The 24,900-nt window shown below is 42.6% G+C and overlaps 3 protein-coding genes across 17 annotated transcripts in view; 1 reads left to right on the forward strand and 2 right to left on the reverse strand.

The window, feature by feature from the left end:
- The window catches only part of MED12L (mediator complex subunit 12L), a 150,764-nt gene that overhangs the window by 36,899 nt on the left and 88,965 nt on the right, over positions 1-24,900 (forward strand). The window lies entirely within an intron of this gene.
- On the reverse strand, positions 4-4,842 carry GPR171 (G protein-coupled receptor 171). 2 transcript variants are annotated; one of them, XM_080410285.1, is made up of 2 exons: positions 4,176-4,842; positions 4-2,793 (listed from the first exon to the last, which is right to left on the reverse strand). In XM_080410285.1, exon 2 carries the CDS (start codon positions 2,742-2,744, stop codon positions 1,665-1,667), a length of 1,080 nt encoding a protein of 359 aa, XP_080266411.1. In that variant the 5' UTR covers positions 2,745-2,793; positions 4,176-4,842; the 3' UTR covers positions 4-1,664. The 2 variants fall into 2 exon arrangements, with proteins under 2 accessions (XP_080266411.1, XP_080266410.1); XM_080410284.1 differs by having other exon boundaries at positions 4,172-4,841.
- P2RY14 (purinergic receptor P2Y14) lies at positions 10,940-24,642 on the reverse strand. Of its 3 annotated transcripts, XM_080410301.1 has the most exons (4): positions 20,530-24,642; positions 16,209-16,348; positions 13,969-14,071; positions 10,940-12,131 (listed from the first exon to the last, which is right to left on the reverse strand). In XM_080410301.1, exon 4 carries the CDS (start codon positions 12,111-12,113, stop codon positions 11,100-11,102), a length of 1,014 nt encoding a protein of 337 aa, XP_080266427.1. In that variant the 5' UTR covers positions 12,114-12,131; positions 13,969-14,071; positions 16,209-16,348; positions 20,530-24,642; the 3' UTR covers positions 10,940-11,099. The 3 variants fall into 3 exon arrangements, with proteins under 3 accessions (XP_080266427.1, XP_080266425.1, XP_080266426.1); XM_080410299.1 differs by lacking the exon at positions 16,209-16,348; XM_080410300.1 differs by lacking the exons at positions 16,209-16,348; positions 20,530-24,642 and adding an exon at positions 19,486-20,521.

The following is a 24,900-nucleotide window of genomic DNA, read 5'->3' on the forward strand; positions in this document are numbered from 1 at the left end:
GTGACCTTTGTACTTGCGTGCGTAACGGTCCTGCCTGATGTGCTGGCAAAGCATTTAAAGGAAGAGAAGTTCATTGTCTGAAGAGAGTTGGGCTGTGTGACCTCTGCCTGGGGGCTCCTGACCAGTTTGCATGGTGCTGTTGCTGCCAGCGTGCACACACTGTATGCTGCAGGGTGGCTTTAGTGCAGCACAAGGGCACCTCTGTTTTATCCAAAGGGTTAGCTGCAAGAACATAATAAGAGGTATAGTAATGTCTGATGACTTGGTTAAGGAGACAGGCAGTGCAATAAAACCACCACCTTTCAGGGTCTAACAAAAGTTTGCTAAATAGAAAATTTGATACGTCATTGGACAGATGGATGAATACCAAAATATCTGAAAGAAATAGCTGTGAAATGTAAGGGACAGAATAGTGTTATCTCCTCCCACCCACTCCTTGCTGTTTCTAGCGTGGATTTTTGGCTGCTGCTGTTGTGTTTGTCTGTAGGCTTATGGGAACTGAAGAAAGCCCCATGAATAGCATTCCAGATCCCAAACCCTCATTCAGACGACTTCTCATGTTTACTGCTGTGCTGGAAAAAGGGCCCAAATATTGAACAAGCCTTGAACTGGAATGCATCTACTCAAGACTGATATTAATATTATTTTTAAACAACAATGATAAAGGATTTAAAATTGTTAAAAAGTTCAATACAGTAAGTGTCATGTGAGATTATGAGGTGATAACAATAGCTTTCTTTGTTTTAAATTTCTTACTGCACAGAGTTTGGGTTCTGATTTATTGCAAGTGAGTTGTTATGAGGATACAGAGTGAGCTATTTCTATTCAGGAGAGTTTGAATGCTTGTGCAAAGTTTTATTCATACTTTGCCTGTTTATAAGGATTAGAAAAAAAGATAACTTGATTTGGTTTGTTTCTGAAATATTTTTTGATTTACAGATGGAGCTAATCCAGATAGCTGGATTTTGCCCATGCAAATTGATTTTAAAATTTTCATTATTGATTATTCTACATATGCATTATTTCTGAAAGTAATAGTGAACTAGAATATTAATACATTTAGTTGCTGTTTTATAAATTTTTATTTAAAAAAAACCAAGCAAACAGAATGCACTGAATATTTACACTTACACTTCATCTTAATTTTTAAATTTCCTTGAATTTTCTGTAATAGCGTTAGCTTTTTTGATATTCATTGAAGCAGCAGCAAGGAAAGGCAGTAGAACTTGGCAAGAACAACAAATTTATTTATAAAAACTGGAGCTATGATGTAAACGGGTACAATAATCTTTAATCGGTGCAGCTTAAAACTACTTTCTGGAGTAAATAATGCCCTCTAAAATGCTTTTGGTTTAGTTGTGTATATGAAAACTTCACAGCTGAAGAGTTGCTGTTAAATAATCTCTTCACTTGATTGCAGCAAGTCATTTAATATATTTAACTTAGAAAAGGTGAGTTCAGGTGTTTCCCATAAATACATGTAAGTATATTTGAGCCTGTCTGAACATGTATTCTTAAGTGTTCTGATGCCTGGTAGGTCATCACTGGTACATGGACCTATTTCTGAAAGGCATTATCAAACATTCTGCTAGTTCAGACCTACTATGTGAACATATAACGAAGTGATTGGTATAGTCCACAGTTTTTTTTCCTTCTGCTTGGGTTTATGATTCAGCAGGAGTGTTGTTGACCATGGTAGCCATGCTTGCGATTGCATTATGGCTGTTCATACTGCGGATTGCATGCTCTTCTGATGTATTTGAGAATCGGTACTTTTGCATTTGCTGTTCACTTCTGTCTGGTACCTCTTTGTCTGTGGAAACTTTTGCCTCTTTGGGTGCTGCAAACGTCTCAGTAAATTTCAGTCTGAATGATTTGGAGAGATGGTAATACAGAATAGGGTCAAAACAGAGGTTTGATACTGCGAACAGCAAGGTAGATTCTTTAGCTTTAAAGAGAGCTTGTTTCAGAGAGCAGTTGGTTATGGTATTGTTCTGGCTCAAAGTGTAGGGGATACGAACAATGTGGTATGGAACAAAACATAGCAGGTAGCCTGCAGTTACAAGCAGTATGTTGATGAGGGCTTTTTTCACATTTGCGTAACTCTCGCTGTATTTGTTTCGGCAGAGTTGTCTAACCACAAGGAAATTGGAAATCAGTATCATAGCTGAAAAATTCAGGAATATTGCTGTGCATACGAAATTAGTAAACACGTGCCAATCTTTTCCAAATTTTGTTTTGAAGTCGATGCATCCCACACCAGGTCTTTCTTCAATGTTTTTTATTGGAATTGCCATGTTAGGCACTGTTATAAGGAGGACCATTGTCCACACGACTGCAGATAGCATCTTGGCAAATCCAGGCTCTTGAATGCGGTAGATCTTAGTACTGTGCATTAGCTGAAGGCAACGATCCATGCTTACAAATCCTAAAAATATAATTGATAAATACATATTCAAGTAGATGAAGCAGGCTGTAACTTGACAGTGGAATATTCTCAGATTCCAGGATGCAACTCCTAGGTCAACAATAATCTTGACTGGCAATGCCAAAGTCAACAGAAAGTCTGCTGTTAAGAGGTTAATTAAGTAGATGCTCATGCACTTCCATTTCTGACCTTTTTGTGTGAATGCCCATAGTGCGAAACAACTTCCAATAATTCCTATTAGGAAAATCAAGTAGTAAAAATAGGTAAAAGGTTCCATTTCTTCACCGACACGGCATTGTGAAACATTGCTTGACATTGTAAATTTCTTGTGCAAGTTGATTTTGCTACTAGGAGAGATCAAGAACCTACAAAAAGAACGAAGAAGACATCCATGACATCAGCTTTTCCTGACTGACAGTAGTTTTTCTTTGAGAATTTTGTTTGATTAATTTCATGGAAGAAATGCAATTGGGAAGAAGTATTTTTTTCTCTTCATGCTGCTTCACAGATGCTCAAGAGGGCTTTGTTCTCATGTCAGAAAAGTTTGGAGATGTATTAGGATTTGTTCTTGAAAGCATATAGACTTCTGAGAAACTTCTCCACTTAAGCAGTCTTCCTCAGTGACTCTTTGATTCAAAACCACCCTCTCCACACCCCACCCCACCCCTAACTGAAACACCAAAGAAAAAGGTTTGAATCTGTTTACATTAGGCATCTGGTTAATAATGGTCGTACTAAAATTTTTTTTGAACTAAATTAATTTTGAACAATTGAAACTGTGCCTAAAAAAAGGGCAATATTTGTAGCAGTCTTGTACTATAAACATGTATTAGGAGTTCCAAAGTTAATGCACCATCAAACCAATAAGTGGATATTTCAGATGAGCGAGTAGTTCTAATCAAGTAAAAGTTTTTGCAAACTACTCTCTCTTCCTGCTTTGAGGATAAATTAATTGTGTATTTTTATGCAGCCTTTAGAAAAAGCACATTTTGAAAGAAGCAGCTATAAAATAATTGTGCTCACTTCCTCTTTAGGCTTCACTGGAAATTATAGGGAAGGAAAGTAGAAAATTTTGGTTGCATTTTAACTAAATATGCTACTCCATAACCGAGGTGGTTTTTTTTGTTTGTTTGCTATATTGTCAGACTGCTGTATAGAATGTCTGTGGGAAAGGAGACATGTTCAGTAGAGTTTCTTGGAATGAAAATCAATACATTTATGTCTTGAATAGTATGAGGCTGCAACACTTTTAATTTCATTATATTGTTCCTAATTTTAATATACAATGTAAGAGAACTACTGCATTTGCACATTTATTTTCTGCTGTAAACTATGTCTCCAGATGTGCACAGTTTGTAAACCAAAATGATTGTGGATGCTCCAGTGATTTAAAATGGGGAGTAAAAGCAGTTTGTTTCTTGCAGTGGGATTTCTGCAGGTGGTCTCTCTGCAGGTGGTCTCTGTTGTCCTGAACACCTGTAACTGAGTTGAATTAGGCTTGGGTACATGCAGTATTGGTAAGGAGCAAGCAGCGAAGAGGCAGCTCGGCAGACTGAGCCCTGAAATAGTGCTGGAACTGGAGCTTCCAAGGCTGCAGCATGGCTGCAGGCAAGTAACGCTGACTATGGACAAAGCAAAGGCTGTTCTGGTAAATACCTGAGCCTGACTTTCTATGCACTTGGCACAGTTAATATTTCAGTAGAACTAGATAGGCTGGAACAGACAAAGGCTAGAAGCACGTACCTGCCTTTAGTGGTCTCTGGGGTCTTCTGAGCATTAGTCTGCAAAGGTCTGGTGTCTCTTGGTGACTGCTCTCACAGTCCGATAGCGTGTTAATCTTTTCCTCTGGCAGTGTCTGCTGTTTTTTTTAAAACATGTCTGTGGTTTCCAAATGTGCTGATTGACGCAGTTAAAACCAGCATTCAAATAACTAGATCACGTGGAAGTTACCTAGAAGAATGGTGAGAGTAAGATGTCAGTGTTGACGGAACAGCCCAGAGAGACCTCTCTTTCCTGTTCCTGAAACCAGAGCTGACAGCCGAGTGGCAGGCACACGGAGGGCAGTGCCCTTCTCCGCACTCTGCCCCATGTAGTATGGTGCTGAGCTGCTCCTCAGGCACTTGGTGCTGTGCGGGACAAAACAGAGAACGGTGGGGAGGAATATGGCTGTGAAAGAGCTGAGGTAGACATGATAATGTGGCTGGTAGCATGGATTATTATGATTCAGAATAAGTTTTTGTGGAGGGAAGATGGTCAGAGTTGCTTAACCTGTCCACATCAGAGAGCCGACGGGAATGGTGAATAGTGCTATAAGCTGGATGATACCTAGCTGACCTGAAAGCAGTGCAATTTCCACTCTCTCCTGCTATTGTCATGCCTGAAGACTTTTTCATGGATTTCCTAAAGCCTCCATCAGGTTAGTCCCAGATTCTTGATGTGGGGCTGCAGGTGTGTGCCATCAATGGCTGTTCCTTTGCTTTTGTTTTTAAAAATCTGAAAGTCTTGTTCCTCCTCCATACATCTTACATTTACAATCTCTCTGGAATCAGGATTTTGCAATGTAGTTGGTCCTCATTCATTGTAATATTCCTGCATGAGATTCCAGGTTTTTGAAATCTAATGAGTGTTTTTTTCCTAGCGTTGCAACCTAATTTGCAAACTTAAATTGTGCATAGAGATTCTACTGATAACAATTAGAATTCTAAGCCTTTGGACATTTGCCAAGCATTATTGAAAATAAAACAGATACATTAGGGAAAATATTTAGAATTAAGCTTCCCCCCCCCCCTTTTTTTTTTTTTTTTTTTTTTTTAAACCTGGAGAAAACACTAGGCTAGGGTGTTGAGGTCCTGATGATGACACTGAAACCGTAAAATGCTAGCATGTAGTTGTAGTTGCGAATCCACAGGAATTTACAAATCACGCACCAGAGCTTTGTGAAGAAACAAATTAAGAATGTCTGGTTTTAAGTTTAGTCATAAGCTTAAAGTTCTGACCATATTTGTCAAAATGTTTGCAGAGCTTCATGCTCTGGGATGATCCCATGTTTGGTTTTGAGCAAACATGGACTAATTTTATGGTGTTACGCTCATCATGTAAAACGGATCTTTCCATACTTGTATTTTTCTATTTATTTTTTAAAAAACTTGAAGTGTAGCATTCAGTCAGTTTTTTCACTGTCTCCCCTTTTTCTGTAGAGTCCGTTTATAGCTCAGAAAACTTTTCCAAGTCTAAAAAGGCAAAGTGATGGTTAGGTAAGCCTTTACTGAAGAATAGTCTATACTTCCTACAGAAATGTTTTAGGAGGAGAAGAAACATGAGAGTGTGAATCTACTGAGTTGTAGTTCTCTGTTTTTATTGTAGTTCAGTGTCATCCTCTTCCCCTACCTATATGTCTAATTTAAAGGACATTTTCATTCATAAATTACAGTTTTAGATGGTAGATTTTGTGGTAATTAAGGTTGTTGAGTGCTTCTCATCATAAAACCCTATTTTTGGTTGTTTAAACTTTGCTGAATTTTTTACTTTTTGTTTGAATTTTTCCATGATTCATGCCTGCTTAGGCTGACTCCTGGGATTGTGGAGTAGTGAAAGGAAGGGAAAGGGTGCTGGTGTGGGCAGGAATTTAGCCAAAATGATTTAATCTTTTCTGACAACAAAGGTAGGAAAAGTAACATTTAAACCTTTAAACACCCCCTCCCCCCCACCCCGCCCCTCCCCTCCCCGGGCCTCGAAATGCAATGACCTTTAAAAGAGCATCGGGATACCTTGTGTTTTGAATTGGACATAGCAAAGATTGATGTGGGTGGTCCTTGTATCGGGATCACTTCTGATACCTTACCACAGTTTGCATATACAACTGGAGAAAGGTTTTGTGTCCAGAAAAAGCCCAGGGCTCCGGTGTCACAGAGCGGGGAGACGTGGGGCTGGCTCCTGGAGGCTGCGTGCTGGATTACCCACAGGGGATGCAGAGAGGAGCTGGGGAAAGGTGAAGGATGTGAGAGCCGTCAGTATGGATGGGGAGTCTGGATGTACCTTGGAGTCCTTGTGGGTCCTCCTTACCTGGGGTTTGACTCTCTGAAGCTGTGAAATGTCATACTGCAGCATTGTGCGTGGGGAGTGTCGGGACTGTGTGGAGCAGCACTGCCTGGGGTGTGGGAGAGCAGGCGTCTGCCCCTCTGGGCTCTGCTCACGGGGGATGAGCACTTTGTGCTGTTAAAGGCACTGAAAGATTGAGAGTTAATTTGGAGTTTTGAGTTTTGATTTCTTCAGTGTGTGTTTATGTGCCTGTGCAAGCCAGACAGATGCACATAGGTAGAAGTTCCGCAGTTGATATATCATAGAGAATTGATGGGAAACCCTGGCTGTATCATGATTTGTATCATTTATGTGGTGGTGGACAGGAAAAACCACTTGCAAACAGTTGGTTTTCTTCCAGGTTATCTTTAATTGTGAGAAATGTTCAAAACTGGTATCAGAGGCACAGTGACGAGCAGGTGGTACAAACTGTCCCGAGAGAGTTTTCCTCTCTTCCTGTGCCTGGCTGTCATGGTCACTGTTTCGGTATTGATGTATGTCTTTGAGGAACAATCTCTGAGTGGTGTTTTTGCCGTCCTTCAATCATGTAGCCAAGAAGGTGGGGTTTTTTTGTGTACAAACACGTACAAACTATCCAGTTTAGTCTTTTCTCTTATGTCTTTTCATGACTTTCACTGACAGATTAAAATTTTTTATCCCATTGATATATCTGCATTGTAAATGAAAAATAGGAGTGATCTTGGTATGGGGTAGTTACAAATTCTGAGCAGAAATAACTATATCGGATGAAGAAAAAACTGATGGATATAGATTTCAGAGCATAAGGAAGTAAGGTGTGTTTAGTGTAGCCTGTTGCCATTGTTGGAGAGGGGGGAGATCTGGTCTGCTTGGTACAAACCAGTCTGTGAACTCCAGATAATACAGGTAGATAACCATGTCCTGGGCACCAATGTCATCAGCAGCCAGCCGAGCACACCGGTCTCCTGTCAGATAGCAAGGAGCTCCTTAGCCTGTCCTGTTGCCTTCCACCAATTATCAATACTTAGTTTTAATTTTTTGAACAGTGTTTTACAGATATGCAGTGCCCTGAAGTGATGATTATTAGATCTGCTAATGAAAATTTCTCACAAAAATCTATTTATTTGACTTAATTATTGGGATGAGATGAGAAAATATGGGTGTTGGCAGAGGGAAGCTAGCCCTTCCCTCCTGTTCCTTTTGTGTTAAAGTTAGCCAGTACAAGGGGTGCTGCCCCATTACATCTGCTGGTTGTGTGGCCTTGTCAGGTAAAGTGGCATCTGCCGCCTCTTTGGTATGTTGCTTTTGTTGTTATTTTACAGTAGAGATCATTTTTTGAGACGGCATCCTGCAAAATTAAACTCTGTGAGTCATATTGCTGATTTCTGCACAACCAGGGTATTTTTATATGTCAGGGCAGTTGTGGAGTGAGCTTTCTGTCCTGAAATGGTGTTTGGAGGAAAGATTTCCATTTACTAGGTTCAGCTCTTTTCCTGGAAAATTACTGCGCTTTATTAGTGGCAGAGAAAATGGTCCATTTTGAAGCCTTACCCCACAATATTAACATAAATAACCCATTGCACAGTAACGGCAGCATTGTCATTTGTCCGGTGTAATGTTGAGTTGGCTTCTGAGTAGGCAGCTGTGCAGTGTCGCTGATGACTAGGGCAGGTTTACGAGAGGATGCGTGGTTTAAAGGGTGAGGTGTTTATGGGCTTTTTGAAGCAGATTTATCCCACCCTACCTGGGTCCTGTCTCAAGGTTTTGAACAGCAGAACAACATCTCCTCACAAAGGAGTGACCAGGAACCCTACCAGGCTGGGGGAGGAGAGGCTGAAATGTGTGAGCATGGCAACTTTTCTGAGCGAATGTGTGCTTGACATCTCTTGGCAGCTGGCCGCGGCCACTTCTTGCCAGGGGCACCATGCCTTTGCGAGAGAGATTCCAGGTCCAGCTGAATCAGCTCTCCAAAGAATAAACTGACCAAACCCAACCTCTTGTTCCTGTGCTGCCATGGGGGGAAATGATGCGTAAGCTGGGAGGATAAGCTGCAGCTGAGGACTGGGTCACTGTCAAAAGGGAACCTTGTTTAGCTCTGGGTTGCCTGTGACTTTCATGGAAAGAATTTTAGGGAAGTTCCTCCAGGTGTAAGTTGACAAGGCAAGAGCTGGTACTTACTGTGACCACAAGACTTCTGGGTGTCTGAGGAGCCAGCTAGGTTTATCTGAGGCATGATGTGCTTTGAAAGAATTAACTTACCCAGGGCAGACAAAAAATCAGCCCCATACCTTTCCCTTCCAGTTTCCCTTCCATAGCTAAATAAAGAGCAAAGTTGGGGCAGTGGAGTAGAAATTTGGTTTAATAACAGTGCTATTTGAGACTTGTCACACAGTGGCAGATGACAGTAGGATCAGGGGTTACAGAAGCATCTTGTGACTAGTGAAGCTATTGGAGAAATATTTTGTCAAAGCAAACGAAAAGCTAGAAATTTACTGTCGTTTGTGAAACAGTGTGTTGGTTGGCATCCGTTCTGGGTGCCTCAATGTAAATTTTTGTCATTCCCGTATCACTAATCTGGTGGGGTGAGGAAACAATTTTACAATACAAATAATTTTTTCAAAGCTTGGAAAGTAATTACAAAGTTATACAAACATATACTGTAGAATTGCTTTCATCTCTGTATGCCAGTGTGCTTTCACAGCTGCAATTACTTAGATTTACGTAGGCAAATACCAAGCCATGCCATGTAAGGAACTAAGTGTTTTTGCCATAAATGACAAAAAATCTCCCACAAAGCAGCAGATTCCCTTCTCCAACAGACTATTTCCCCTGCTTGGAGAGAAGAGCCTGCAAAGTGTCAGTTTGACAAGAGTCAGGGAGCTCTGAAAGAACCATATAAATAATCTTTTATGCGTTTTCTTTTAAAAACACAACCCATGTTCCCTAAAGGCTGGTTCAGGAGGAGGATGAATATCCAGGTTTCCTCAGGTGTCGGGTGCTGGATGCTTTGTGGTTGGCAAGTGGGAAATAAAGGGAGGTAAATACGCTCCATAAAGGTGTGTTTAAACTCCACAGAGTTGTCCAATCTTTTAGTTGAAATATAATCCTCTGTGATGGTAAATACTGTTAACTGTAGATTGGTGGTCTCAGGCTGAGAAATGTTACCCACAGCCTTGGAGAAGGTTAAAAGACCATATGTTTAATTCACCCTGAGAGATTATTTGTTAGGACTGAAATGAAACACAGTGGCAGAAAGTGAAGCATGTTATTTCTGTTTTCTGTTCCTATGTCATCTTTGTTAAGTAAAATGAAAGCATTAATCTTCCAGAGCCACTGCCTGAAAGCTTTTGTGGGTACTTTATGCACTGGTGTGTTTTCCCTGCACAATGGTAGAACCAACCAAAAAAAAAAAAAAAAAAAAGCTTCACTGAAAAATAAAATTTAAAAAGAGATTATTTTTATATATAGAAGGTTGGTGGCTTTCAGGTATTACCTTTATACAGAGAGAAATGCTTTATCATTGTGCCAAAAGCATGGGAAAACCAACAAATCATTCGAGATTTAAATATGTCCCAGAGTTTCTAGACAGCTTTGTGTGTGTGTTTCCAGACTGCTCCTTGAGTGTTCTTACCTCCTTCTTCAGCAACAGCAAGGGAGTTACTAAGATCCCAGTCAGTTTGGTGTGAACATTTTTGGCGTACAGCATGTTCTTTCAGAAGAGTCCTGAGGAATATGGTACAGTGTAGCTAGGCTGGTTAGGTTATAGAAGGATCCTCTTTAAACACTTGCTTATATTGAGCATTGCATTTTATAGAAATGTTCTGACGTTGGGTGTCCAAGGGTGACAACTACTCATGTTTAATTCCTAATTTTATAGAATGTTTCCCTAGCTTAACTTTACCAAGGGGTTTTCAGGCTCTGTGCAGATCTTTATGGATTTGATGTGTATTTTTTCCTCCTTTTTTTTCCCTCCTTCCTCTCACTTCCCCACCCCCACCCCCACCCCACCCCCAGTTGTTAGAACAGAGTCCTTTCCCAAGCTGCACGCTGCCTTCAGCCCTTTATGTTGTGGCCTGGTAAACACAGGAGAGAGCTTTCCCTCTGGATCTCAGTCCTCTTTTATCGGCTGGTGGAGGCCAAGTCAGAGAGACTTGGGCTGAACTTGCTCGTGTTGCTTCTGAGGGGTCTGCTCCAGATAACGTGGAGCGATGGGTTGTTCCAGGCCCTTCAGGCCGGTTTGTTGATAGTCATATGTGTTGTGACTGGCTTTGTGAGAAACAACAGCGAAACAGTTTGATTATTGGGTCTGTTGGATAATCGTTTCAGAGAACCACGGCCTGGAGCTCCAGAATGTGGTGTTCCAGTTACTCCTCTCTCTCTTTTTCATATCCAGATAGGTTGTGTCACACCATAATGCAATCATAGCATCAGCTGAAATAGCACATAGTAAATATATTGGCAATATGCAATAATGTTTTTATACAGAAAAACACCACTTGGTATTTTACACTGAAATTTTTTTTCAGTTTTATTGATGGGTCTCATCTGTTCAGTTTGAGACATTTGCATTCTTGAATGCACTTTCTGAAATGTACGTTGTTTTACAGACCTCAGACTACACTATGTTCATACCTTCCCGAAGTGTATTAGATCTTCTGGATTTAGAAATTTCAACATCACTTGAGGTTTTCAGCTGGAGATGCAGTTTTTGATACAGCTTTTCTTTAAAGGGTAGACAAAGGAAAAAATAAATAATGGGATCAAGGCACACATTTGCAGCAGACAGTGCAAGAGTAAACTCCTTTGCATAGTACAGAGATGTTTTTGACTGACAGTTGAATTGTGAGCTAGTTTGACTTAGAGTGTATGGTGTTCTACAGAGGTGATAGGGTACAAAGCAAATGACAAATACAAACATGATACTGAATATATTACGACTGGTTTTTCTCTTGGTCACTTCTGAGTTCCTTTGGAATTTTTTATAAGAGCGATATATTTTTTTTGATATAGAAGTGTAAAAAATTATTAGAAGAAGAAAAACAACCCAGAAAATCCCTGTGCAAATATAACTTGATGCCTTGTGCCACTGTCTGCCAAGCTCACTTTTAAGACCTATACATTTTCTGGAATAATTTTCTTTAGTGATTTCATTAGTTAAAATCATATTTGGAAATGATATAAGCATTAACAATAGCCATATGATTATGGAGACCACCTTACTGTACTTAACTGTGTGAACAAAGGAGGTGAGTAAAGGCTTTACAATTTTGTAGTATCTGTCAAAACCTATGAGGCCAAAAAATGTTATACTGATATACATGTTTGTATAAAAAACAACAGCAGAGTATCTGCACACAAAGATGTTGAGCTGTGGAGGTGCAATTTCTGAATCAGCAAGAATTTTGAAAGGAAATGTCAAGCTCATTAGGAGATCAGCAAGAACGATGTTTTTGAGATAAACAATAAAACTCTTTTTGCTAGAAACATACAGAAAGGTCCATGCTGCTACACTGTTCAGCAAGAGTCCTACTATGAAAATTAAACAGTAGACCAGGGGAATGACTGTCTTAGTTATTACTGTGCTGTGGCTGCAGTTGTTTCCCAAGGAGTTTGTGCTGGAGTTGAACATCTTACAATATCTTTGTTCCTAGAAGCAGAGAAAGATTGTCTCAGTAAGATAAAATGGTACTATGGTTTCTGTTAATTAGTACAAATTTTCTACTCTTACTTCAAAATAAATTTGGCATGTTTCTCAGAAATGACCATGTTTCCACACCATATCATTTCCAGCAGGGATGCATACTTAGTACTTTCCATGTGGTGCCGTCTCACTTTTTGATGATATTGAAGGGCATGCTGCTGTTTGGAACAGAAAATCCATTTGCTTCTCAGTTCAACTTTAATCCGTTGTCCTCATGCCCTGTGCTGCCCCTTTTCTGCGGGTGTAAGCAAGCCTATGCACTGCCAACTAGGAGGGGGATTGGGCCAAGTGATTTTTGTGACTCTGAGTACATCTCATTAAGCCTTAAAGGAGTAGTATGTATTTTTAGCACTGGTTTACCAGGCAGCATGTGGGGGACACAAATATTCCTTGAACCAGTGTTCTGTTTTGTTTACAGACATAAAAAACACTCTTCTGTTAGTCAAGTGTGGAAATATCTAGTGTATGCCAGTATTTTCTAATGTTCACTTCAAAGAAGCCTGTATGTGCAGCTAGCACAGTTTGCTTTAAACTTTTAGTAGCACGACACTCAGGAGTGTGTGTGTTAGCATAATGTAGAAGCTAGAGCTGTCCTCTCAAGTCAGTCAGATTTAAATTTTAGAGGATCTCCAAGAAAAAGTCACATCTGCTGCCTGCTGTTCTTTGACAGAATGTCTAAGGGGGTTGGATTGTCCTCTGTAGGGACGGCAGAGCAGTTACGGGATTTAATGCTGCTGCATTTGGCAAATGGGAACCTAGGCAACTGGAAAATAAGTGCCATGGAGCTGTGAAACCCGCTCCCCCTCCCCCACCTCATCTTTTAGAAAAAGAAGAATTTCCATATTGCCACAATTCAGAGTCAGTAGCTGAAGCCTCCGTGTAGCAGATTCAAACAGAATGCAACCTTGCAATAACTAGAATTGGAAATTTTCTTTCAAATAGGCAAAATTGTTTCCTCTGCTGTGTTGTTTTCTGCGTCCTTTTTGCAGACCCTGTAAAAGCTGACCAGTGCTTAGGTGCTGTTCTAGAACTTGCATGGATAATAACGGAGCAGGCATTTACCCGTGGTCACACCTGAAGCCTGTAGTTAATGTCTTTCTGGTAGTTCTCCCATACAGTGACCTGCCATCCTATCTTTATGTTTCAGCTCTAGTCATCTCAAGGCATTTGATTTTGTTTGGTTGGGTTTTTAAAGGGAAAAGATGGTGTGGAGAGCAGGTGCTATAACTACCATGTGAATAGGTGTGTTAAGATTAGGAGGTAATAATCCTAATAAGATTTAGGAGGTAAAGGTTTAGGGTGACGTTGCGAAGACTAGAAGGGTCTCCTGGAAAAGCACCAGTAGCGAATGGCATTTTTATTTAAGATGGTAACACACTGTATTTAAAACCTGTTCTCTTCCCCTTGCTGTCTACTGTGTACGTGTTCTTCTCCTCCTGTCAGGCTGTCTAAGCAGGACTCTTGCTCTGCTTATGATGTGTTTAGAACTTGTTCCTGCTCTGTAGGGTTTCCTGAAGCAAAGTACACTTGCACTTAGTAGCAGATAGGAGTTCATGAAGTATTTCTTGTGCTGAGGCATCATACAACAAAGGATTTTTTCAGAAGCATATGTTTAGAGATGTGGGCCCTAAAGCTTTCTAAAGTATGTTGAGTCTGTGTAGCATGAAAGACACCCTCGATAAATTTTACATTTGATACCAGCAAGTTTATCAACTGTGGTTGAGAAGGAGGCCAAAGTCCAAGTCAGACTGTAGATCTTTCAATATCAATGGCATGTCCTTACCTTTTGTGACTTGACTGCTGTGGTGCCCTTTGTTAAGGGTCTAAAGCACCTTCCATTCTCAGGCACAGGGCCTCGTTTCTTGCTGGGAGACCTATGTGAGAGACTGGAAAATACACTTCTTAGAGTTGTGTATTATAACATAGGACAGTAATTCCGTGGTGCAGAGGGGCTCCCACAGTGCAATACCTATTTTGACTGTAGTGATCAGTACTGCAGACAAGTCTTCTGATCTTTCAGGAGGACTTCAAGATCAGTTAGGGACAAACTCATAGAGCAGTCATGTTCAACCTGAAGCCCATCACTGCATGGGTAAGTCTAGAGGCTTTTATGATGCTGCATGTCACATAATTTGTGTTTGTCATCAAATTCATCTGCTCTTTTTGTCACCTGGTCACGCACTCAGCTCTTGGTGGAATGCCTTGTCCCTGCTGCTCTGAATAGTTCAGCACTGGTAGCCAATACTGTTGCCTTGCTAGCCTGTTCCTCCATCAGCCATGAGTCCCAGTGTGAATCCCGTAGGAGCTGTGGCAATGTGGCACTACATGGTCTAACTCCTGTGCTCTGGTAAAGAATCAGTCTAGCCGAGTGGCCTTTATACAGCTGCTTGGTGCTTCTGGATCCTCATAACCACTGCTGCTGCTGTGGCCATGCTCTGCTGATTTGTGGATTGCAGAGATGGGTTGCATGTAGTTGGCAGAAGGCATGCTTCCACTTTATAGAGGAGCTGCCCTTCCATGCTTGTTCTGGTTGCATTCTTGTTCAAGCTGCCCTTAAACCTTCATAACGAGAACATTCTTTTCTCTACTGAGAACTTGCAGCAGCTCCACTAAGCAATACACAGCTTGAAATGGCACAGGTATTCACCCTTCATTTCATGCTAGGGTTCATCTGGAAACTGTGAACACTTCTCTGTTGATGTTAATTGGTGGGTCAGTGTAGGACTCTGGTCCAAATGCTACTTGTGGTGATGACTAAGCTTAAGGATTCTTGCACGCACACCCCCTTTTTCCAATTCTTAAAACATCTGTTTTATTGCTGCTGTGTAACTGCTGCTGTTTGGTGTGTGTTGGAGGGTATGTATTAGCACCCAGCAATTTGTGATTTGTGAGAATACTCTTTCATACTTCAGCAGCATTTTATGTTCAAATGCTTGGTCCAGCGTGAAGTATATTTATTCTGTGTAAATAATATCAACTATACTGCAAAACAAGCAAACTTGATTCACCAAATTAACAAGACTGATTTGGTAAAATATATAAAAGTTTTGAACTTACTCAGTTTGCAAATCACGTTGCTTGGCAAAATGCACAGAAGGAAGGTCACATAAACCATTACAAATGCTTAGTTACTTCTGTATTCAAACCCTCACACTATCATTTGTAATCCTTCCAATATCATTAAGGCACTTTTTCTTGACTTCTGTAACTTGGTTGTCAAATTTAAAAGTTTATGGCTGCTTTACTGAAGATAAGAGTAATATTTACAAGTTTGGGTTTTTTTTACCTTGAATATGATAAAGGTTCTGTAGTACTGAGTTCACATTTTAGCTGTTTATGGAAATTAATGCAGCTGTCTAATAAATAAATAGGGAATGCAATTATGGGGTCAGGAATTGTTGACGGCATTCACTGTCCCCAGAAATCTTTTTTGAACTGCATAATGGAGTTTATCAGGGTGGAAGATTGTGCCAAATGTTACCTCTGATGTTATGAGAAATCTAGAGAAAGAGGAAGCGCAATACACAAAATAAAGCAATTGCAAATTGTGCTGAGTTGTGCTAGAAGAATAATTTTTTTTTAAGATGTTCTTTGTAATGTGGTAGGGAATATTGGTAGTGGTCTGAACTTGCAGTCCCAGCCATGCTGGTGTAATCCAGTGGGAAAGCAGCCCCAGTTAGGATGTGTACCCCTGCCTGCTGTGGTGTGAGCTGCCTGCCCCACGTTCCGGAGCTCCCGCTCTGAGCAGCGCTCAGGCAGCTGCTGGCTGGAAACCATCAGGGCAGGCTGCTGTGGGTCTCCTTGTGGGGCTTTGGAGGGTGGGCGTGCTCACGCGTTTGTTAGGAGCTGGACCAGCAGAGGGAAATAAAAGCAAGGCTTGCTAGCTGTGAGTTGCAGGGGGTGGGATCCTGGCTGTCGTTTCTCTGGGGTGCTCTCTGCAGGCACATAGCTGGGCATTTTGGGGGGCAGAACCGGCAGGGTCCAGCAGGGGCTGTCCAAGGGAAAGTGCTCTCCTCTGGTCACCTGGGTGGTTCACAGCTGGTGCATTCTCGGGGCTGGTCTCCAGCCTTTCTGCATCTGCGCAAAGGTGCTCAGCCTGGCAGCCAGTGGGGTAGGTGCCCAGGTGGAGACCTTCAGGGTCCGTGGTTGTAATGGCTGGTCTCCTGTGGAAGGAGTATTTGCTGTGACTGTGGAGATATGTTGGTCTGTTTGACTTCTTGTGAGTTTGCCAAGGGACGAAGATTTTGTTATTTTTCTGTTCTTATTATAACATTTGTTGTAAGGCAATGTCTGGATTTTAATACTTAAGAGACTAAAAGCATGCAAAATACAGCATGTAGTAATCCAACCCTTTAAAATGGTGTACTGGGTGGTGGTAGTTCTTGTTTGTTGTAGATGCATAGAATGTACTGGAGGATGAATAGTTGAACCAGGATGATAGAAAATACAAAATAGCATTCCTGTTGCAGAAAGCAGTAAGTGAAAAACTGCGATAGCATCGTATGTGATGGCACTCAGTGCACCCATCCTCCAGCATGGCTCAGAGGAAAGCAGGACTGGTAAATGTGACAGTGACTTCTAGAGAGTCTTTGTTCCTTGCTGCTGTGCCTTCCATCTCTTGCTTTCAAGACCACTCTTGTCTGGTGTGAGAGGACAGAGTGAGCCATATTTCTACTCAGGCAGCTCCTCGGAGTGCCGGTGAGAGTAGCATCCCCTGTGAAAGTGGCTGAGAAAGGCCATGTGTCCTGTGAAGGTCACTGCTGCTGCATCCCCATGAGTATCAGTGGCTCCTGCCAACCCAGATGAGCCTTGGTGTCTGGGTATGTCCTGTCTGTGGTTAGTAAGGGGAAGAACAGAAGTGTAAACAACTAATTACATCTTAGCAGTACTTCTCACTTTTGATCCCAAAGGGCAAAATTTTAAGATACTCGAGGGAGGAGGTTGCAGTTGGTGATGAAGTGTTTTTTTCATGCTATGCTGTTATTTACAAACTCCCGACTTCCTAAACATGGGATGAATCAAACAAAAGCTGGACTTGGACCTCTTCCAACTCAGAATGCTGTCCTGTGGGGCTTTCCTAAGATCGTGTGCCAGTCCTGATGGTGCTGCTGGGCCTTGTGAACTGTCAGCCTTGTGTTTTTTCCTCCTGTGTGCATTGCATCGCCAAGCCATGTGCAGTCGACCCTTCTGGCAGTGTCCCCACTTAGCACCACTGATGCCTGCACAGGGACTGCAGCCCCGTGAATGACCTTGTAGACAGGGACCCTGTGCCACCTAGCAGAGTGGCAGCACCTGACCACCACTGGAGCCCTCTGCAGCCCTCTGCTTTGCACTGGGCAGCAGTAGGTCCTGGCATGGATTTTCTTACTCATCTCTTTAACTGAAGGGAGCAGTTGACTTACTCAATTTGGAAAAAATTGGCTGTATCATCTAACTTTTAAAGTGGTATTTTAACAAAAAGCATGGAATAAAGCTGTGACATCTCGTTGCTGGGACTGTATTTGCCCCTGGCTGCCTGTATTCTTTTGGCTGGTTGTATGGGCTTGGATGGGGGTGTGAAGGTTTGACTTTTTGTGTAACACAGCCAATGTTCATAAATTCTTAAGAATTAATGATTTTATGTGTGTTTCTCATTCCTTATATTTGGAAAAAACATTCCCAAGCTTTTAAGTTCGATGTGTTAGAAGCATTTCCTGCCAGTGATTGGGCTGAGAGGAGTCCCATCAACAGTTCTCAGAAGTATGCAGTATTGCAGTAAAAGGTCTTGACTTTTTTATGATTGTAAATGAATTTTCATTTCCAGTTGGACCCAAAACATCTGTTGCTAAAACTGATTCAGGTCTGAGTACCGAGTACCAAGCTTTTGTTCTCCTTGCTGCCCTCCTTCCTTCTTCTCCCCATCTTCTCACTCTTTTAAAAAAACCAAAACTGTTGCAGGCTGATGTTTTCAGGCAAGCCAGCCACGAGAAAAATAAACGTTTTTGTCCCCAGGTTGGATGACAGCAATGAAGTGCCCTGCACTGCCCTGGCCGGAGGCAGGGTGGGGGTGAGCGGGGGTAACGTGGGCAGGTGCTGGAGCCCCGGCAGCCCCACGCCTGAACTTGCGGGGGGGTGGTCTGGCTGCCTCGACAGTGCTTCCAGCGTGTCGCCCACCTGTGCATCGCTTCTGCTGAGTTCATGAACAAAGCTTAAGTAAAAAGCTTACTGCTGATAGCTTGGCAGAAAAAAGCATGCCACATAAAATGGCACCAGTTAGCGCAGACAGCATTTAGCATTGACAGCATTTTATAACAGATTTTCCTGACCAAAGTTGTTACATCACATAAGATCTTTCTGATGTTTTCTTGACATATACGATTAATATCTGGTGTTCTGAAGGACAGAGCGAGTAAGGAGAGCCAACAGGTGTAAAGTGCAGCTGTAGATAAGATTGTGTATTTCTTGTTAAAACAAGCAGGCAGTGCAAGCTCCTTTAGTTGCAGCCTGAGGACGCCCCAAGGGTGGAATTTTATTTCTGTCTTGCAAAACCCACCAGCAATTGTTTCATCTCTTCTTGTTGCCCAGGAGTCCCTATGCTGCTTTTGAAATCTGAAATGTAACAGCCTAATTGTCCTGATAAGTTAAACTTTTCATTCTGTTTTCTTAGACAAGGGTCTAAATTATTCTAAACCCACAACATTTTAACATTAAAAGATTAGAGTCTGTGAAGTATCTGTGCAAACCCTGATGTTCACACAGAAACATGGAGAATGCTTTGAGTTGTTTGCATGTGGGATCATTTTCAGATCTAATGCAAATATTCCGCTTCTTTTAATTGAGCTTCAACCCGCGGGGCCCGCCCCCCCGCCCCCCCCCCCCCCCCCCAGATTCTTCCTGTCTCCTATCAGTTACAGTATCTGAATATCTGAATTATGGAATAGTGGATGTAAGAGGAAAAGTTAGGACCAGGGTATGAGGAATGGTCAGTTTATGATTTTGTATTAAGAGGATTAAACAGATCAGCTTTTAGAAGTAACTGTACTATCAATTTTGGAATTATTCTAGTATGTGTCATGGTTTAACCCCAGCCAGCAACTAAGCACCATGCAGCTGCTTGCTCACTCCCCCCCCCGCCCCCAGCGGGATGAGGGGGAGAACTGGAAAGGTAAAAGTGGAAAGACCCATGGGTTGAGATAAGAGCAGTTTAATAATTGAAAAAAAAAATTAGTAATAAGAAAAAAAATTAATGAAAAGAAAAATAACAAAAAGAGACATAAACCCCAAGAAAACCAAGTGATGCAAATGAAAAATAATTGCTCACCACCAACTGACCGATGCCCAGCCAGTTCCCGAGCAGCAGCTCCTGGCCAGCTTTCTCCGCCACTTTGTATGCTGAGCATGTCATCATATGATGTGAAATATCCCTTGGGGCAGTCAGTGTCAGCTGTCCCAGTGGTGTCCCCTCCCGGCTTCTTGTGCCCCCCAGGATGCTCACTGGCAGGGCATGAGAAGCTGAAAAGCCCTTGACTTAGCGTAAGCACTGCTCAGCAATGACTAAAACATCAGTGTGTTAGCAACATCGTTCTCATCCTAAATCCAAACCACAGCACTGTACCAGCTGTGAGGAAGGAAATTAACTCTGTGGCAGCTAAAACCGGGACAATATGTTAATAAAACATTTTAATGATTAGTAGTTTTATTGTCCTAAACCTGAATATTTTAAAGAAGTAAAATGTGGCTTACATAAAGAAATTGTTCCCTTAACGTTCTATTTTAATAGTAGCATCTGTCATTTAAATATTTGGGTTTTAATTCTATTTTCTAATGTTTTGATCTGTGGGGTTTATATAGTTATGTTTCCTCAGTCATAAATTAAAAAAGTAGTTGCTTAAGAAAAATATCTTTTGCCAAGATACACAAAACAGAGCAGTGCTTACCTATAGAGAAGCAGCCTTTGGCGTAGCTTAAGGCTGTTCCGTGTCTCAGCCTAATAGGTGTGGGAGTTTGTCTGCCTTGGTTTTCTGTATTTATTTACAGTTATGAGTGCTCATTTGTGTTCTAAGTAATTTGTTTGTGGTTTGCATAATGCATGGATGATTTTCTGTTCACATTATTTGTTGATTTAAAAAAAAAGAAATTATAGTGGTAGTTATTTAAAAATCAGAAGAGAATGTTTGAAAGCATTGGTAACGTACAGAAATGTGTAATGAAAAGGCAGAGTCTTTCACCTGGAAAGAAGTATAAAATTGCATGTGTGGTCCCTCTTCAGCTATGAAACAGATTTACAGAATAAGCCCTTTAGAAGTGCCTTAGGATGTAAAACACCGTAAAGACTGTGTAAGCTACAGCAGATTCTGTTACTTACTGGCTGGAGTGCGGTCTTCTGTGTGCTCTGCTTTAGCCATTGCTGCTCCTTTGCAGCTGGATAGGCTTTAGTTCTTTAAGCAAATGCTTTGTGATATTATCTTCATTATCTGCTTCGGTAGTGCTGGTGGGTCAGTGTGCTGTGTCTCTGCAAGCAGGAAGCTGAAGAGCTGGTGAATCATGCCTGGCTGCTTGGCCAAATGTGGTCGAGATATCAAGCGCTGCAGATGGCCAGTGCTATTTTTGTGTACTTACACGTAACTTCCATGAAGAACAGCGTTGAACTGGTTTCAAGAGAGATGCATTTGTGCAGTTGGCAAAGCAGTAAGCAATCCTAAGTTAAAGGCTGGTGTTTTCTTTTCTTAAGCTGTTCCCAGGCCTGGCTCTGACCTTCTCTGTGAAGCTTACTACCCTGATAGCTTCTGCTTTTTTAATGGGAGTTTTCTGAACTGGAGCGTACAGGCTTACATTGTCATTGTTCAGGGCGTGCTCAAAGGCTGGGAGATGCGTTCTTGGGATAAGTGATGACTCTTTGGTGTATGGGTTTTTGGGTTTTTTGTTTTTCTTCTTTTTTCTTTTTCTTTTCCTTTAACCTTAATCACCTGTCTGTCTTCCTCCTTTCCCTTTCCTCCCATATGTTCACTGGGAGGCTTTGAAATTGAGACGAAATTAGTGGAAATGTATGGTAATGCAAAAATTAGATTCTTTTCCATGAATGTGGGAAAGTAGTGTATCCTGAATGAGATCTGAGGTTTGGGGAGAGAAATTGAAGTTTATATGTTTATTTTTAAAAAGTGAAATATGTAAGTTGTGTACATTAGTGTTAATGAACATTTAGTACGTGACCTGAGCTCTGCTTTACATTAACTCGAGCCCTAAAGACACAATTTCCTCATGGACTTTCCTTCTATGGGTGTTTACCACCTTACAAGGAGCCAAAAGGTGTGGACAAATTAATGTACCTTCTACTAAAGCACTGCTGTCATGTACACATCCTTTACACAGGGCCAGTGTGTGCTAACCTGATCCTGCAGACCTTTTCTCCCCTCAAGTTTCATTGAATCTTAGTGAAATGAGGGAGTATCTTCAGAGACAAAATTGTCTCTGCATTGTGAGTATTCTTGCCCCTCTCTCATTCCTAAGATTCCCAGTTCAGAACCATAATTGTCAATTATTCATTGCTTTCAGGTGATGAGTTTGGATGTTTGTTTTATTGAGAATTTTTATACCTGCCTTATATTCTGTTTACGCGGCAGTATGAGCTTTCAACCTTTCCAGGAACCCAAATCTGAGCATTTTGTGCCTGGAAGGCAGGTGCTGTGATGTGGAAGTTTGGTTTCAGTTTCTTGGGCATCTGAGGCAGGGCACACTCTGGTCCCCTCTCAGCTGCCTGGCACAGGGATCCTGCCGATGACAGCCTGCTTCCCTGGCACTGCTTCTGTGGGCCCTGTGATGCTGTGTCTTCCCTGGGGGCTGGTGGGCTGTAGCTTTAGGATTCACATCCCATAGAGTTTGTGCGCCATGCCTCATACTGTCAGGCTTCAGTGTCAAGCAAATAGGAGGAAATCTGTCTGCCCTAAAGAGTTACAGCTCTTCATGTGCCTCAGGAGAAGAGAGGGCTAAACTTGTAACTTGGGAAGAAGCAGTGAACGCCAGAGGTTGCAGGTTTTAACCCTCCTCAGGAAGGACATGCACCTAGAGTCCTTAGAAGGCTTTGAGGAGAACTTGCATGTCCCTTCACTCTTTTCCGTCTCACAAGTGTAACCCTTTCAGCACACTTGCCTGGCATGACCTGCTCTGCTTCATTCCCGGTGCCAGTTGCTCCCCTGTGGGTGTGTGCACACACGTGCGCACATCCAGTGTCTGCATGTGCCTGCGCCCCGCTTGGGCCCTTCCCCTCCCTCCTGGGGGAGGCTCGATAGCGACCAGCCTGCTGCTTTGCTCCGGTGCCCAGCGCCACAGGCACGGGCTGGGAGCAGCTGGGGGGAGCCATGCTGCTTTGAGTGCTTTGCCGGACCCCCGGGGGTCTTGCCAGGGTTGGTGAGGGGCTGTTAAACTGCCGTTACTGGGACATGTTCCTTTAACTGAGGCTCAACATATCGGTGAGGGTTTTGGGCCGGGCAGGGGGCCCTGGAGAAGCCTGTTCCTTCCCCTGCTCATCATGGGGTACTATTTTAACTGAAGCATGTTTTGGAAAAATACAGACTCTGTTTCCGTTCTCATCCTCCTTCTGAATGTGGAAATTGGCTAGGCAGGAGTCATGCCTGTGAGCTGGGAGCCCAGTTTCACACTGAGAGACATGAGTTGTTGGCAACACGAGCTGTTTCTTCTTTACAGCTGGGCTGCAGTCTCACAGTGGCAGAGCTGAGCTTTGTGCAGGGCTGGAGGTGGCCCAGGCTCTCGGCTGTGTGACAGGAGCACGTCTCCAAAGGGTGAAGTGCTGCTGCTCCCTGCCCATGTTCGGCTGGGCCAGGGCTGCCACAGTCTCCTCGAGCACGCCTGCTGCCCGAAGCTGGCGCTGGGGCCTGCCCGTGCCAGCGTGCCGCCCTGCTGCGAAGCCCGTTCCCTGGGAGGCTTTAGCTGGAGCTGGCTGCTCTGGACTGCAGTGCGGGGTGAGGAGGCTTATCCAAGGGCAAGCCTGCCCCATTTGCCTCTGGCAGACCTTCTGCAGCTGCAGGAGGATGCACAAAGCTTTTTCAGGTGCTCCCCAGAGGGCACCTAGTCAGCCAAACTTTTCATCTCTTTCCATGCACCCTATTGTCATTTTTTGCAGCAAGGATGAGAGGAGAGGGTCAGATAAGGCTTTGGCTGGTCACAAGTGCTTTAAAAACCTCTGGCCCTCTGAGACAGTTTGTAATTCATTCTAAAAAACAAACAAAAAAAGCACCCTTTCTTTGTGTTTTTTGTTTGTTTGGTTGGTTTGGTTTGGTTTTTTTTTTGTTGGCTTTTTTTTTTTTATCTCTCCCCAGAAACAGCAACAGAAGCCTTGATATCCCTTCTGAGACCAAGGTCAACTTTCAGGGTGTGACCCATAATAAACTTTTTCCCATAGCTTCCTGATCTAAGCCTAAAATTAAAATAAGCAATGTTCCATTTGTGTTCAGATGAGATCCTAGCAGAAGAGGAAGAAAAGTGCTGTCTGTCAAGATAAGTGAGTTTGAAAGAGAAACGTAAAACAAAGGATAAGAGGAACCTCTTGGCAAAGCAAAACTGTCCACCAACCTCAGTTAAACCTCTTCCTTCCCAGGGCAGTTCTCACTTTATATGCAGCACCCCAAACTTTCTGTTGAAGGAGGCCATTGTTCAAAGACCCAGCAAAAGGGAAAATTTGCGTGGTGAGAAAATAGCTTAAACATTCAAAAGTTGTTCCTATTGTTTCAAGCAACTGAGTATTTAGCAAAGAACTGAATAACCATTTTTGCTGATTCATCAGAAAATCAGGACTTGTGCCCGCAGCCAACAATTTGGATTGAACTACCAACCTTTGTGCAACAGAAATAGTCTTTCCTACGGGCTAATAAGGCAAACACATCACTGAAGGACTCGGCTCTGGTAAAATGCCTTGCAACAAAGCTGATACTCTTGTTTGAAGACTTAGCACCTCAAAGCAAACTGGCAGTGAATTCCAGGGCACAGCCCAGGCCGGTAGCCAGCTTCTCCAGGTTTCTTTCAGCTTTAATTACCAATGCTTTTTCCTACTCTCTTCTCCTCACCCTCCTGCCTGGCTGTTTTCCAAAGGTACCAGCACCAGGCTGCTTTCCCCACTTTCCTGTAACTGAAAGCTGGGTTTTTACCCTCTGTTGCTGCTTGAAAAGGAGCTGAGGAGCTGGTTACAAAGCAGATCTAAGAAGACATCAGGATTTCCAAGGGAGACTGCAGGTCTGGTATCACAACAGGCTTTTTGCAGAGGGATTGAAGATGCTACGCTGTGCAGTCCCTGCTGTTGCAGTTATGCTGCAGGTGCCTTTTGTTTCGTAGGCAGAGACAGAAGGAAGCACTATTTTTTAGTATGTTATTTCTAACCCCAATTTTTTTATTTCCCAGTTTCCTCAAAGTGGCCCAAAACCACCTATGAGCTTTCCATTGGCAGCAGAGGTGACTGTGCGCCGTGTTGGACCTGAGGGTAGTGATGTGGTATGGGAGTGGGACTCCGGCCAGGAGAATGGCTTGGTTTTCTGGAGATGGCTCTTACACTTCAGCATGACCGGGGCTCATTAATGTTACTTGTACACGTGTGAGAACAGAAGTCCCTTCAGCCACATCTGCATTACCAGTGTTAGAATGTCTCAGGCTTACTGCACGTGTGCTCAGTTCATGCCAGGAGGTGTGGATATGCAGAGCTGTGCCCTGCTCCTGGGTACAGCGAGCTTGA

This window comes from Falco punctatus (assembly GCF_963210335.1).
Source record: "Falco punctatus genome assembly, chromosome: 13".
Taxonomy (NCBI): domain Eukaryota; kingdom Metazoa; phylum Chordata; class Aves; order Falconiformes; family Falconidae; genus Falco; species Falco punctatus.

Coding starts and splice junctions, on each gene's coding strand:
- GPR171 (XM_080410285.1), bottom strand. CDS start 2,744: ATGTCAAGCAATGTTTCACAATGCCGTGTCGGTGAAGAAATGGAACCT.
- P2RY14 (XM_080410299.1), bottom strand. CDS start 12,113: ATGTTCAACTCCAGCACAAACTCCTTGGGAAACAACTGCAGCCACAGC.